General features: G+C 41.5%; 1 protein-coding gene across 1 annotated transcript; it reads right to left on the minus strand.

Annotated features, from left to right (window-relative positions):
* Positions 1-6,132: 6,132 nt before the first annotated feature.
* Positions 6,133-6,629, minus strand: LOC143632798 (agamous-like MADS-box protein AGL62). The gene is made up of 2 exons (XM_077101221.1): positions 6,518-6,629; positions 6,133-6,452 (listed from the first exon to the last, which is right to left on the minus strand). The coding sequence occupies exons 1-2, from the start codon at positions 6,627-6,629 to the stop codon at positions 6,133-6,135; spliced, it is 432 nt and encodes a 143-aa protein (XP_076957336.1).
* Between the last annotated feature and the right edge of the window lie 9,140 nt (positions 6,630-15,769).

The raw sequence follows: 15,769 nt of genomic DNA on the forward strand, positions 1-15,769 counted from the left end.
CAAAGTTGGTGCCGTTATCGCTCACCAAATTCTGTGGAAGTCCAAAACGACAAATAATAAATTCCCAAATAAATTTTTTGATATGCTTCGCGGTTGTTTGGGCTAAAGGTTTTGCTTCTATCCACTTGGTGAAGTAGTCGATGGCTACCACTAGGAACTGAACATTTCCTGCTGCTGTAGGAAATGGGCCTGTCACATCGATGGCCCACTTCTGAAATAGCCATGAAGAAGTGACTGGAACCAGTTCATTCTTCGGGCGGTGCGTGTTGGGTGCGTAAAGTTGGCAAGACCTGCATTTTCTGATGTATGCTAGTGCATCCGTATGCATCCCCGGCCAAAAGTATCCCGCGTTGTTTAGCTTGGCTATAACAGCGCGGGGACCTGCGTGTACTCCACAGATGCCTTCGTGTACTTCCCTTAGGAGGTAGTCAGCATCTTGGTTGTCCACGCATCTTAAGAGTGGGCCAAGAAAGTTACGTCTGTAAAGGATGTCATTGACAAGTTGATAATTCAGTGCTTTACAGCGTAGTTTTCTTGCCTGTGTTTTTGACTCTGGTAGGGTTCCTGCTGCAAGGTAATTTATTATTGGTGTCATCCACGTTTCTGTACCGGTTTGGATGACACAAATTTCCTTGTGCGGGACTGATGGTGCTTCGAGGAGTTCAATGCGGATGTCCTTTCCCAAGTGGGTGAAGGCTAGTGACGCAAGCTTGCTTAACGCATCCGCAGATTTGTTTTCGCTGCGCTTGACGTGTATGACTTTACAATCACTAAAATCACGCATAAGGGTTTTTGCCTGGGCGAGGTACAGGGCCATTGTGTCGTTCACAGCCGTGTACGTCCCATTTATTTGGTTAGCCACCAGCATGGAATCCACGTGGGCTTCCAAGTTTTTCACTCCCATTTTACGCGCAATTCTCAAACCGGCCAAGAATGCTTCATATTCGGCTTCGTTATTCGTACTTGGAAAATCCAACCGAATAGCGTAAGTATATTCTTGGCCTGCTGGGTTGGTTAATTTTAACCCTGCGCCTGAACCCTCGTTACTGGCTGCTCCATCAGTGTAGAGTCGCCAGACATCATTGATGTCCTGTGCTGGGGAGGGTTGAGCCTCCTCCTGGCACTCTTTCTCCCGCGAAGCGGGGACTTCTGCAATAAAATCGGCCAGGACCTGGCCCTTTATGGCTGGTCTTGGCTTGTACTTAATTGCATATTCTCCCAATTCAATTGCCCATTTGGCTAGACGTCCCGATAATTCGGGTTTGCCTAGAACGTTTGAGAGTTTGAAGTTGGTGAGAATGGTGATTGGGTGGCCCTGGAAATATCGTCTTAACCTGCGTGAAGCGTGTATGAGTGCTAAGACCAATTTTTCGAGGGTAGAGTACCGGGTTTCTACGTCTGTTAGTACACGGCTAACATAATAGACTGGCATCTGGATGCCATTTCGTTCTATTAGCAGAACTGCCCCGGTTGCTCTATCTGTTGCGGAAAGGTATAGGATTAACTCCTCTCCCGCTTGTGGTGCTGTAAGTGTTGGGAGTTCGATCAGGCGTGACCGAATCTCCTGAAAAGCTGCTTCCGCTTCTGGTGTCCAGCGGAAGTGCGTTTTCTTTAAGCAGTTTCTCAATGTTGACACGAAAGGAAACGACTTATCCGCATGGTTTGCCAAAAAGCGATTAAGTGCGACTAGTCGTCCATTCAGTGTTTGAGCCTGCTTGATGGTGGTAGGTGATTCCATTTTAACAATGGCTTCAACCTTTTCAGGGTTCGCTCTGAAGCCATCTTTAGTAACAATGACTCCCAAGAACTTCCCTTCTTCCATCCCAAATGAACACTTGCTCGGGTTGAGCTTCATGTTTATCTTTCTAAGCGTGTTGAAAGTTTCTTCAATGTCTTTCAACATCGCTTCTGGCCTGGGGCTTTTGATGACCAAATTATCCATATAGACTTCCAAGTTTCTCCCGATTTGGGCATGAAACTCTTTGTCCATCAGTCGTTGGTACGTGGACCCTGCATTCTTAAGTCCGAATGGCATCATTTTATAACAAAATGTACCATCGGGCGTCCGAAATGCGGTTTTGTCCTGGTCATCTACGGCCATGTGGATTTGATGGTACCCCTTATACGCATCCAGGAAGCATTTAAGGCGAAATGGTGCCAACGAATCCACCTTAAGATCAATTTCTGGTAACGGATAACAATCTTTGGGGCATGCTTTGTTCAAATCTTTGAAATCTATGCACATGCGCCATTGTTTGTCATTCTTCGGTACCATTACGGGATTTGCAACCCATGTTTGATATCTACTAACGCGTATGATGCCTGCGTCAAGGAGTTCCTTGACTTGGGTTCTACACGCGTTAGTTTGTTCAGGCCCCATTACTCTGCGCTTTTGTACGACTGGCGTGACAGCCGGATCGCACTTGAGCTTATGCTCCGCCTTACTTCGGGGTACACCAGTCATGTCAGCTGGTGCCCACGCAAAGATGTCAGCGTTTTTCTGCAGTAAGCGTTTGAGTAGGGTGCGGGTGGGATCAACGATTGTTGGTCCAATGGTAACGGCCTGGTCGGGGTATTTGCCATTGAAGGCCCATTTTTCCGGTTCGGTGATGGTTGGTTTAGCCATCTTTGGTTTGGGTTTAGATGAGACAGATGCGATGCATACCTGGGGAATGCCAGTGATCATCGCCACACCCTCAGCTGTTGGCCATCCCATCATGCCGTGGACTGAAGATACCACGGCGTTGAATCTTGCCATCCCGTCTCTCCCGAAGAGGATGTCGTACGTGTGGTGTGGCTTCCTCATCACGACAAAGTCCACATCCTCTGTGCGGGAGTGTTTTCCATCTGTAAGAGTGACGGGGAAAGATAGGATACCCAGGGGGGTTTCTGTACTGCCGTCAAACCCTTCCATTGAAGCGTAGACCGTTTCCAGGCGTTCTTTGTCTTCATCATCCAGCTTGTCAAAGAACTGCCTGTACATCACTGTTGATGAAGCGCCGTTGTCAACAAGAGTGCGGGAAGTGATGTAATGCCCCAGCTGGCTTTTGATGACGATGGGGCCTTCTTTGCTGGGGCCTCCTGGCACTCGCGGGAAGCGCACCTCAGCTTCCTTCCACGCGCATGGTTCTGTCATTCGTCTTTTTCTTCCTCCGACCTTGCCATGAACCATGTTGATGCTGATGTCGACGGGCTTTCGTCCATTACCTCTGTACCGGTTGTCATTCCTTCCTCCCTTCCTGATTGATGCCACGAGATGTGCAAGTCGTCCATCCTTGACAAATGCTTCAACAATGTCTTTCAAGGATGTGCACTCTTCAGTACCATGACCCTTTGTCCCGTGGAAATCACAGGACTTGCTTTGATCCGCATTAGGTTTCTGCCAGATCAATGGGGCTTTTGGCCATGGCAATTTTTCCGTGGCAAATATCTCCGTGACGCTCTTCGTGAGTGGCGTCCACCGGTGTTTTCGGTTTGAAGGGTGTGTGTTGTCCCTTCCGCCAACAAGAGGGCGAGAGCTGGATGAGGTGTCAAAGTTACCCTTGACTGCCAAATACCTAGCCTCCTCTTTTTGTTCTGCCGGGCGGTCCTAACGTTGTTCTCCCTTGTCCTCTACGTGTAGAAGTGTGTACTCTGGGGAAGATCCCTTCCCAGTTGCTTTTCCGTCTCGGCAAAGCGCTTTGCCGCCGTCATGATGGCATCCCAAGTTGATGGCATGCCATCCTTACCCGTCAATGTGCGGATAAGTTCTGGGTATTCGGCGCCTTGGATGAAGGCGGCGCGAACCAGATCCTCACTTATGTTGCCGAGACTTAGCTTTTTGGAGTTGAAGCGGGTGATGAAGTCTAGTAAAGATTCATCCTCCTCTCTCACGCAGTTGAGGATCGTCCACTGCTCTTCAGTGTACTTCCTCTGTTGGCTAAAGTGCTGGCTGAACTTGTTCTGAAAGTCCGCCCAGTCATATATGTGGTGGATCGGTAAACGATCGAACCATGCCCTGGCCGCTCCGACCAGAGTCATCTGGAACATGTAGCACCACGTGGGTTCCGTCCAGTTGCTGACGGTAGCCCCCGCAATGAACCTGTTCAAATGGTCGTCTGGGTCGGATAGACCATCATAAGTGCCAATGTTGGACATTTGTTTGGCACTTCTTGGGGCGATTGCTTCCGCAATGTCCCTTGCGAATTTTGACTTTCCTGCATTTGTAGCAGTTGGTCTAAAGGTTTTGGAGAAGTCACGCGGGTTTCTCTCCGCGATTGGTTTAAAAGCTTCCCCAAAATTCCTTTTTGGTTGGACGTCCGTTTCCTTACGCTTCCCTTTCGCCTTATGGCGAGGGTTTGCGTCGGTATCGGACTCCAACTCGTCGTCTGAGTACTCGCAGTCACTGCTCATATTGAGGTGTTGGCGAGTACTGGCGAATTCGTCAGCCTGTTGAACTGAACGCAAGCGTTCATCCAATTCGGCTTGGAATTCTCTTTGCCGTGCTTCGGCCCATGCCTTCACTTGATCTAGTGTTTGGCGAGGGACCTTCGTTCGTTTTTCCAGCTGGGTATCGGTGAACCCCAGTGGAATATTTACTGCACTTGCCCCGGCTTGGGTAGTCGGGGTAGTGTTCGTAAGGATTGTATAACCGCCGGTGTTCCCCCCAGTTGCTGGGGTTGTTACCGGGGTTTCTTGGTCGGTTACTGGCCTTTGGACCGGAGTAACGTTAACCATTTCTTCAGAAATTGTGAAAAAACTAAAATAGTTCTAGCTTTTATGCACGGATGGCGCCAATGAAGAAACACTAAGTGAACCCTGGACAGATTATAGATAATCTGGGGGTTAAGTAATGTTTCCCACGAATGAGATCTAGCTGAGAAGGCTGTTCTTCAGGAGACCTGCAAAACAAACACCGTAAGCTCGTCACTGAGAGGGGGGGGGGGTTCCTCCTTGTGACCACCCTCCGGCGTGAGAATCAGACTAGGTTGCTCTGAATATAAGAGTATATTAAGAGATTGCTAGATAACTGGATAGCAGATGATCTTACCATTCCAAGATGTTGGAGTATTTATAGCCGAAGGTAGGTTTCCAAGCAGGTACAGCCGGCTGAATAGTATTCCTGTTCTACCAACAGTGGATTATGCACAGGCCATACTGGTTGGTGGATAAGTTACGGCCAACAGTAACAAAGTCGGCTGCACTATTCCACCAACTGTAGATTATGCACGTCCCACCTACTGTGGATTATACACAGGCCATACTGGTTGGTGAATAGGTTACGGCGAACAGTAACACTATTCTACCAACTGTAGGCTACGCACGCCCGTCAGTAAGAGTTGGTGAGTAGGCAGCGGCTAATAGTGACAAACAGTACTAGAGGGTGCTCCTCCTCGTACTGTTGTCGGTGAGCTGTCACCCTGTGATTGGCTCATGGGTTGTTCTGGTCAGATCGTCTGTCCTATCCATACCTTGGTAGGTATAGTACAAAAGATCTTTCAGAATCATACAGACTGGCTCATTTTGGCGGGATTGTTCCCGCCTTGGTCATTCCTTCATGTGACTACTGAAGTAGCTATTGCCTTGTGCGTGTAGCCCTGCTGTCTGCGGGTAGCCTTCCCTGATGGCTTGTATCCGCAACTGCGGGAACAGGCGGGGTACTTCACCACTGGGAGGCTTTCCCTGCGTGTACAGCTTGCGTACTGCGCGTAAGATTCTATGAGCATGGTGGGTCCTGCGGGAGCAGATGGCCTTTGCGCAGACGTCCCTATTCAAGGTGAGTCTTGCGGGACCAACTGGTCTCTGCTGGGACATACCTCTTCAGGTATCGATCCAACATCATAGGTTTTCGATCTATATGAACACATGTTGATATCCTCCGCAACATAGATACCGTTCTCAAAATATCAAGACCGGGACGGGTATTCATTTTTATGATTTTCGATCTACTTAATACTCATTCGCAATATGAGAGTACGTTACTAGTTTATGCTTAAATGACAAAAGCTACTGATTTTCTTATGAGTGATAACCCTAATAACAAAAAATGACCATATATTGAAACTGAAGAACAAAGTAAAATATAAAAACAATAAGCGCATTAAAATTGATGGACAAATCCACCAAGGGAGATCCAAAGGCCTATGCCATTTGTCACTCAATATGCTTTTCAGCAGCCTCTCCCAGTTGCAATAATGCCATCTTCAATTGCGCAAGATCTGCGTATCCAATGTTATCCACAGGTCTATCCCACCAGTTTTGTTCTTGGTGCGCCTTCCTCATCTTTTGAAGCTCTTCATTCGCTTTCTTCGCAGACTCCACCTCACTGTCCACGTTGGTGAGCTGAGTGTTGAGTTCTTTGATGTTGGCATCGCGAAGATGCTGCACATAGTGAGATGTTGAGCTTGCAGTAGCAATTGGGTTTAGGAAGCGATTTATAATCTCCTCAACATCAGGTTTCCCAAACGAGTACACTTTTCGTTTGGTATGCGAGTGCACAATGACGCTAGTTGCGCCCCACAAAGGGTGCAAAGCTCACTTGCTTTCTTAAAAACTCCGGACCGACGTTTGGTGAAGGCCACAGATGAACTGCTTTCATTCGTGATTTTCACGATTTCAATATTTTTTCGGCCTTCACTCTTTCGCGGCATTGTTAATTTTGGTGATAATGTATGGCTTTTTGAAAGGAGATGATAATGTATGTTGATACAGATGTTTTTTGGTTTGTGTCACTGCTAGGAGATACTAATGGATATATATAGAACCTTCCTAGGTATGACTGCATTTAAAACCATATTAATGTTGTCTACTTTATCGATTTTAATCATTCAAATATTAATTTGCTTCTATATATATGTTGATATTGTTTTGACTAATTTATAATGTATTAATTCATGTTTACAGCCTCGGCATTAGCTATATTTTCTAGTGAAAATTTTTTTTAAGGAACATTTTTTATGCATGTTAATGTTTTATTCTAATACATGTTAACCTTTGTCAACTTTATAAATTTTCTAGTATAATAAAAATAATTGATATTTAAAGTTGAGTAATTAATAAACAATTTGTTTGGAGTCAGTACAAACATAGTTGTTAAGGGATCTAAACATGACCGCGTAAATTCAAACATCATACATGAACGTGTAAATTCAAACATCGGTAGTGTATATTGAACGCGTAAATTCGATCATCAAATTTCAAACATCAGTAGTGTACATTGACCACGTAAATTCAAACGTTAATGGCTCCAACATATATTTGTAAATCATGGCAATTGATTGTTTTAAGGAAAGGTTATCATGCATGCTAATATTTTATTCTAATATATATGTTAACATTTTGGTAAGTTTATAAATTTTCTAGCATAATAAAACAATAATTAATATTACAGCCCAAGTAATTAATAAACAATATTCGCTTTTTTGTTAGGAATCTGTATAAAGTTGATAAGAATCTGTACCCTGACTGTGTCAATTCAAAAATCATTTGAAATAATTAATGGCAACTGATTGATTTAAGGAAAGGTTTTCATGCATATATGTTAATGTTTTAATTGTTCTAATATATGTTAATCCTTGTTAACTTTATAAATTTTCTAGTATTTTAAAAATAATTGATACTTACAGCCAGCTAAGGAATTATAATTAGTAAACATATTCTGTTAGGAATCCAACCAAAAGGAATATGTACCTTGACCACGGAACTTCATTACATCTAACGTATATGTGAAATTCATGGCAATTAATTGTTTTAAGGAACAATTTTCAAGCATCCTAATGTTGAATCTTATTAGTATATGTTAATCTTTGTTAATTTTATAAATTTTCTGGTATTGTAAAAATAAATGATATTTACATCCTGCGTAATTAATAAACAATATTCCACTGACTGTTAAGAATTCATACAAACAAAGTTGTTAAGAACTTGCACCTAGACCATGTAAATTAAACTGCAGTAGCTCTAATGTATTTTTAATAAAAGATCGATTACCAAACAATTAAAATAAAAAAACAAGATTTGAATAAAATATTAGCTAAAAAACGTGACTTGGAAAAAAAAACATAATCAGTAAAATAACATTTGATCGATTTGAATGTAGGATGATGAGATAAAAAATAATCTTTACGTTTTATTTAATTGAGTTAAAACAAAAGAAATTTTAGATAAAGATAAATTGGATTTTAATAATCTCATCCTTTTGAAGTTGGCTGATAATTATAATCTCATCTTATAAATAGTTGCCACTGGTACCACATTTCACACTAATTGTTTTCATTGGAAATCTGTTAAAGAAAACTTAACTTCATTAAGTTTTTTTTTCTAAATATCAAACTAATGTTTTAGGCTTTTGATCGGAATAATGATACAAGTCTTGATGTAAAACTTATCTCGAAACGATGCTTCAATTCGGGTGTTTAAACTAAATTAAGTCTTTTGGAGCACCGCGTCGACATAAGTTTTACATCAATCGACTAGTATCCCCGTTCTGATAAAAAAAAGCCTAATACATAAGTTTGAATTTGGGAAAATAATGTTAACAATGTTAAGTTTTTTTAATGGGGTTTAATAAAAACAGTTAGTGTGAAATGTGAAATCGGTGGCAGCTATTATTTAAGGTGAAATTATTATCGACCAACTGCATAAATTTATGATTAATAGTAAGATCCAATGTGCCAAAAGAAAAGGAACAAAAGGTGTTCTTAGAATCATGTATATACGAATAAAAAAAATGATAATGTTTTTTTATAATTAAACATAAATATATAAGTACACATAAATAAAAGAATACGAGTGAAACGTCTAAAACTTTAATGATTACCAAATATAATAAATTAAATCTTTGCCGATATACGATTTGATATAAATAGAATAAAAAAAAGAAAAGAAAAAAATATGATTTGTTGAAATCACTTCTCACATTAAAATCACTTATCACACGCGCGCGCGTACACACATGTGTATATATATATTAGTTTGAGTCCCCGTGTTACGGGCTATTATTTAGGTTTTTGTTTTTGATCATAAAGTTATTTTGTTTTATAATGATCATTTGTTTTATTTGTTAACGTAGTTTTGTTTCGATTTAATACGTATATATTAGTTTGTTATATTCATTATATTCTTTAACGTTTGGGATCTTTCAATTGAGGTGTGTAAAGTTTTTTAGTTTTTTAACGAACACGAACATGTTGATTTTTTTAGTGAACAAACATGAACACACATATTTGTCCTATGAAAAAGAGGCGGTTAATGTAGGTGACAAAGATGGTTGATGCATGAGAAGGGGGGGTTGATGATAGTGGGTGGGGGGTTGATGATAGTGATGCGTGATAATCGGAGGTTCACCGGTGGTGAGGAGGATAGACCGACGACAGAGAATACGTAGAGAAGATCAATTAAATTAGGGCTTGACGATGAAAGTGTTTCACAAATAAATGAGATGTTATAACGCGTTTAAGGGTTATCCGGGTTTGGTGAGATCCAATACTTGCCAAAATTATTGTTTGAAAATTAAAAGGTTATTTCACACATAAATGAGATGTTATAACACATTTAAGGGCTATCAGGGTTCGGTGAGACCCATGACCCGCAAAAATTATTGTTTGTTTATGAAAAATTTTCACAAATAAATGAGATATTATAAATAATTTAAGAACTATCTGGGCTTGTGAGATGAGAAGCTTCAAATCACAAATCAAACAATATGGTGGCTTGAAAGGGGTGGAAGCAGCCAAAGACCAACATATATGATTTTTTGGTAGGAATTTATATATAAGTGTTAGTACGCATTTCACAAATTTGTAGAGGTGCATATGGAATAAACAATATATCCGAACTATTGACTAGAAGCCATAATCAACAACTAGAGCACGAACCACATAAAATATGAAATCTTCAAAGAATATCTAGACAAAGCAAACCAAGAGTTTTAAGATGCACCAATATCAAAATCACAATTAGTTCAACGTTTACCAACTATAATCTCCACACCTTTCCTTGTGTTTGCATTTTTTGTGATTGCAAATAACATCTTATCCCCGTGATGCAAATCTCTTTATTTGAATTTTGATTTTTAATATCTTTTATTATTTTTATGTTATCTCGTCTCCTAGTTTATCTTTTTCCATGTTTAGTATAAATAGGGATCCAAGGTTGTTTAGATTATGAGTTTTTGATATTGAATTTGAATTATAAGAACTTTGTTCTTTGAACATTTGGTTCGATTTTATCGTCTTTGATTATCATGAGTGTCTTGAGCCATTGATCGCTTCCGAAACTGCATCAGTTGGTATCAGAGCTTTTGGTTCTCAAATGGCTCGACATGGAGATGGATACTTTTTTGCTTGTAGATTCGCCGACAGAGGCAACGAAAGGAGGGGTTCCTATTCATGTGCTCGTGGAGAAGATCGACGTCCTACTCGCAGAGTCGCCGACCGAGGCAGCGGGGGAGTATGTTCCGACCCACGGGATCTTAAGGAGATCAAACGACTACGACAACGAGTCCGCGATCTTGAAGAGATCCAACGGCTCCGAAAACGAGTCTGTGATCTCGAGTTACAACGGGAGATGCGTAAGGCGGAAACCGAGTCAAGCACCGTCGTCTGGGACAAAAGTGACGACGGAGAGGAGCATCCGTTTTACTATCACCCACCCTAGTTCTTTAAACCAGTTTATCCAGGAATGTCGGAAGACAAGCCCGTATTTGATGAAGACGGGATTGATTTCGATGAAGAAGAATATTTGTTTGTGCAAAATATTCTTAACGGAGTTACTCGTGGTGAATCAGGTTCCAATTTTTGTAAAGTTGAAGGTGGTGATTCTATGGTGGCTACCGGTGAAGAACTGAATGGCTCCTGATTTGGACTTTATTCAGCCGAAAGTTGTGGGAGAATCACAAATCTTGGGATCTCTTCGTAAATTAAAAATTCTAAGCGATTATAATATGGGAGTCGCCAACTATATGGGTAAACTTTCCAATATTAATACGATATTTCCAAATGTTGGGTCTTTTGAAAATGATGAATATACTAAGTTAAAACTAAAAGATGGGAATATTGAAGCGGCCGTATCGGAACCAATCAAATTTGAAGTTTGCAATAGTCAAATGCATTGTACACATGGAATCCATGATCAAATGAATAAACCGATTAATGGTGATGGATCAAAATTTGGTGGGCTCTATATTAATTGGAACGTGGCATCAAATGAAGGTAATCATGGGCCCATTAATTCATCAAGTTCAGCAAGGAAAAAAGTATTCAGAAGGGTCTTGTTAGTAACGAAGAAACAACTCAACACTTCCTTCGACCCTGGTGGTATAAGTTCAGATTCGCGCGAGGTGTTTTGCAAAGTTGAATTGTTTGGGCATGTCATGAAGTTAATAAATAAGGAGCGCGTTGATGTTCCTTTTGATCCGGTGGCTTTGTTTCGAAGACAAAACTCGAGGTCGAGTTTTTTCGAAGATGGGGAGTATGATGCAAATCTCTTTATTTGAATTTTGATTTTTAATATCTTTTATTATTTTTATGTTATCTCGTTTCCTAGTTTATCTTTTTCCATGTTTAGTATAAATAGGGATCCAAGGTTGTTTAGATTATGAGTTTTTGATATTGAATTTGAATTATAAGAACTTTGTTCTTTGAACCTTTGGTTCGATTTTATCGTCTTTGATTATCATGAGTGTCTTGAGTCATTGATCGCTTCCGAAATTGCATCACCCCGGGCGATGGCTGGGATCAACTCAATTGGGTGTTGTCAACATATGTTATTGGCTGACGCAACTGAAATGCTTCTAATACCTACCCAAATACCCAAAACACATATTTAGAGGTATATGACAATGGGAAGATCTAGAGGGGTTATGTAACCATTCGTCAATAGTTGTAGGGTTTGAGGCTTGTAATGTTGAAATGTACTTAGGGAACTCCGAAAAGTTAGTCAACCAACTACCCTAAATCCATTTCATAACACCTTTTCGAGCTCGCGACACCTTGTTATAAGAAGAATCAATGAAGCTGGTCTTTTACTTATGTCTGAATTTGTTTTAGGGGAAGGCTATGTCTTAATGAATTACGTGGATGATGCATTGGTGGGGAACCTTAGAGTGGGTCAGACTCAATAAGAAAGAAGATAGAAGTGGGACAATTTTTCTCTGATATTCATTTCGAAATGCAGTACAAGAATATAAATATGCAACACACTATGACTTAGTATACCCACTACGATAACTAGCCACTTATTTAGGAACACTCATGCACTAACCCACTACTTTTGCAACAACCAATTAAAACACACATGCAGAAAATAAGAACATGCACTACTAACAAACATGCAATTTAACGCAACCAACTCCACGTCAACAAGTCATCCTAATCCATCAGCTTAGCAGGTTTCTGGGTCTTCCTTTTGGGCCTGCTAATCGGCCTAGTTGAGCTTGATAACTGGGCTTCATCAACCGCCCCCCTCTTCACAATCAGATCGTCCTCGAGCTGGTTTCTAGGGGCTGCCATAACTGTTAAATTCTGCCTGAAAGTTTGAATAGCGTTCCCAGGTAACTTCCTCCATTGGTTTATTCTTCCAGTATACCAGTACTTCCTTTTTTTCTCCTTCTCCGCGCTCATCAATTATGGCTTTTGGCAACCGAGAGTAATTCCCGAGATCATTGATTTCTGGTAACGGAACGGGAGTAGGATTCCCGTGAGCTTGGCGTAGTAAGGATACATGGAACACGGGATGAATCCGAGAACCCTGCGGTAGCTCAAGTTTGTATGCGACCTAACCAATACGTTCCAATATTTTAAATGGACCATAAAAACGTTTTGCTAATTTCTTGGATCGCCTAAAGGAGACTGTATGCTGACGATATTCCTTGAGACGTAGGTACACCATATCACCAACCGAGAACGTTTTGTCTATTCTATGAGCATTAGCCAAACTTGTCATCCTTTGTTGCGCCCTCTTCAAATTATTTTTAAGCAACACACGTAGCTTGCCAAGTTCTTGTAAAGAGAAATCGATGGATGGGGTGTCGGAGGATCCTGGAATGTAAGAATTGAAGTCAGGTACCGAACGACCATAAAGAGCCTGAAAGGGGGTCATATTGATAGCTGAATGATGTGACGTATTATACCAGTATTCAGCTAGATATAGATAACGACTCCACAAGTGTGGTTCATCACTTGCAAATGACCGGAGGTAGTTTTGAAGGCAACGATTGACTACTTCCGTCTGTCCATCCGATTGTGGATGGTAAGCCGTTGAAAACTTCAACTTTGTTCCCACCTGCTTGAAAAGCTCCTGCCAAAACTTACTTAAAAGTATTGAATCCCGGTCCGATACAATACTTTTAGGCATACCATGTAGTCGGTAAATTTGCTGTAAAAATAATGTAGCGAGGGACACCGCACCGAACTTGGGAGGTAAGGCGATGAAGTGAGCGAACTTAGAGAAACGGTCCACTAAAACCCATATGGCTGCTTTACCGTGAGACATCGGTAACCCGGTAATAAAATCCATTGTTATGTCTTGCCACACGCTAACAGGAGTGGGTAAGGGCTGTAGAAGTCCGTATGGCTTGTGGTTAGGATATTTCACCTGTTGGCAGATTTCGCATTTTCGGATAAAGGCGCTGACATCGGCTTTCAGCTTTGGCCAGGTAAATGAAGACGAAAGCCGCTTTACCGTAGCTTTGATACCGGAGTGGCCTCCGATCACTGATGAATGGTATTATGAAAGAAGTAAGTCACGGACCTTGTTATATTCTGGAACGAATACTCGGTTGTCCTCGATGATCAGACCATTAATTTGTTTGAACCTTCCGGTCCTCAACAATTTAGTAGTTAACAACTTGCCTTCTACTGAGTTGTAGAACCCTTTAAGAGCTTCCACCCAGTCGGGTTGAACCGTTGAGATGGCAAACACAGTTGGTTCTGGTATCCGACTAAGCGCGTCGGCAACCCGATTTTCTTTTCCCGGCTTGTAAAATATTTCGAAATCATAGCCAAGGAGTTTGGTTGCCCATTTGTATTGTTCGGGAGTTTGCACAACCTGAGAGAGAAGATGCTTAAGGCTGCGTTGGTCAGTAAAAATGTTGAATTTTCCGCCGATCAGATATTGACGCCATTTTTTAACGGATTCTGTAATGGTGTATAATTCCCGAACATACGCCGAGGCTACTTGCATTCGTGGGCACAGTTTTTTACTAAAGAAAGCAATGGGATGATCGTCTTGAGACAATACCGCTCCAATGGCTACATTTGACGCATCGGTAGTGACTTCAAAAGGTTTTTTAAAATTGGGTAAGGTTAATGATATTAAGGATACCATTGCTGTTTTGAGTTGTGAGAATGCTGTAGTGGCCTCATCAGTCCACTTAAAGGTTGGTGATTTTAGGAGGTCGGTAAGAGGAGTAGGTAAACGAGCGTAGTCTCGTACAAATCGGCGGTAATAATCGGTTAGACCGAGAAATCCACGCAATGTGGTCATGGATGATGGTTGTGGCCATTCTTGTATTGCTTTTAATTTATCCGGTTCAGCCTCTACTCCTTTCGCCGATATGACATGACCCAGATATGATATCGAGTCAACCCCAAAAATGCATTTTGAAGGTTTGGCAAAAAAATTGTTGACTGCCAATGTTTCTAGTACCAACTGCAAGTGGTGGTAATGCTCACTACGGGATGCACTATATACTAGGATGTCATCAAAAAACACTAGTACATACCGACGAAGCGCATCCCTAAACATGTCGTTCATGGTAGCTTGAAATGTAGACGGTGCGTTTGAAAGACCAAAGGGCATGACTAAAAATTCGTAGTGACCGTCAATGGTTCGAAAAGCTGTTTTGTGGGTATCGGATTGTGCGACCCGTATCTGATGGTAGCCGGAAGTGAGGTCTATTTTGGAAAATATGGTTGCACCATGAAGCTCGTCTAGCAATTCATCAACCGTAGGGATGGGGAAACGATCTTTTATTGTGATTGAATTTAAGGCTCGATAGTCAACGCAGAATCGCCATGACCCGTCTTTTTTTTTTAACGAGTAAAACAGGTGAGGAGTATGGGCTGGTACTTGGTTTGATCACCCCAGCGTTGAGAATTTCCTTAATGAGTGTGGTCATTATCTCCTTTTGATAATGTGGATACCGATACGGTCGTACATTCACTGGTTTAGACGTTGGAAGTGTAGGACTGTGGTGGTTTTGGGGTCGGTTTGGTGGTAGTGTAATAGGGTTGGAAAAAATGTGAGCATAAGTATGTAGGAGTTGTTGTATGTGAACATCAGAATGTATAGGAGTTTGGTAGGATGATTGGTGGTCAGTGGGGTTTGTAGGCTGGACATGTAAAGTGTGAAGGGATACAATACTATGTTTAGCAAATAAGGTGTAGATACTTGGCCAGATAGGTTTTCACCTTTTAAGGTAATGGCCTTAGGTCCATGGTTAAAGGTGATTTGGGGAATGGAAAAGTCTGCTAAAATTGGGCCTAAGGTTCTCAACCAAGCAAGGCCCAAAATAAGGTCTGCTCCTTTAACGGGGAGAATGAAAACAGGAATAGAAAATTGGCAATCTGCCAAATTTAACCCTAAGCTTGGGCACATACCGTCACAACAAAGGTTTTCGCCGTTCCCCACCATGACAGAAAACAGATGGATTAATTGTGAAGGAAGCTTCAAATGCGACACAATTCTTGGTTGTATGAGACCGGTATCTATGAGCACCTGAATCGGTTGGCCTTTCACAAAGCCAGTCACCCGTAATGCTTGAGGTGATGAAAGCCCAAAGTAGGCTGCC

This window comes from Bidens hawaiensis, unplaced genomic scaffold (genome assembly GCF_021521415.1).
Source record: "Bidens hawaiensis isolate Kalapana, Puna unplaced genomic scaffold, B.hawaiensis_p1.1 tig00006534_1, whole genome shotgun sequence".
In the NCBI taxonomy this organism is placed as follows: domain Eukaryota; kingdom Viridiplantae; phylum Streptophyta; class Magnoliopsida; order Asterales; family Asteraceae; genus Bidens; species Bidens hawaiensis.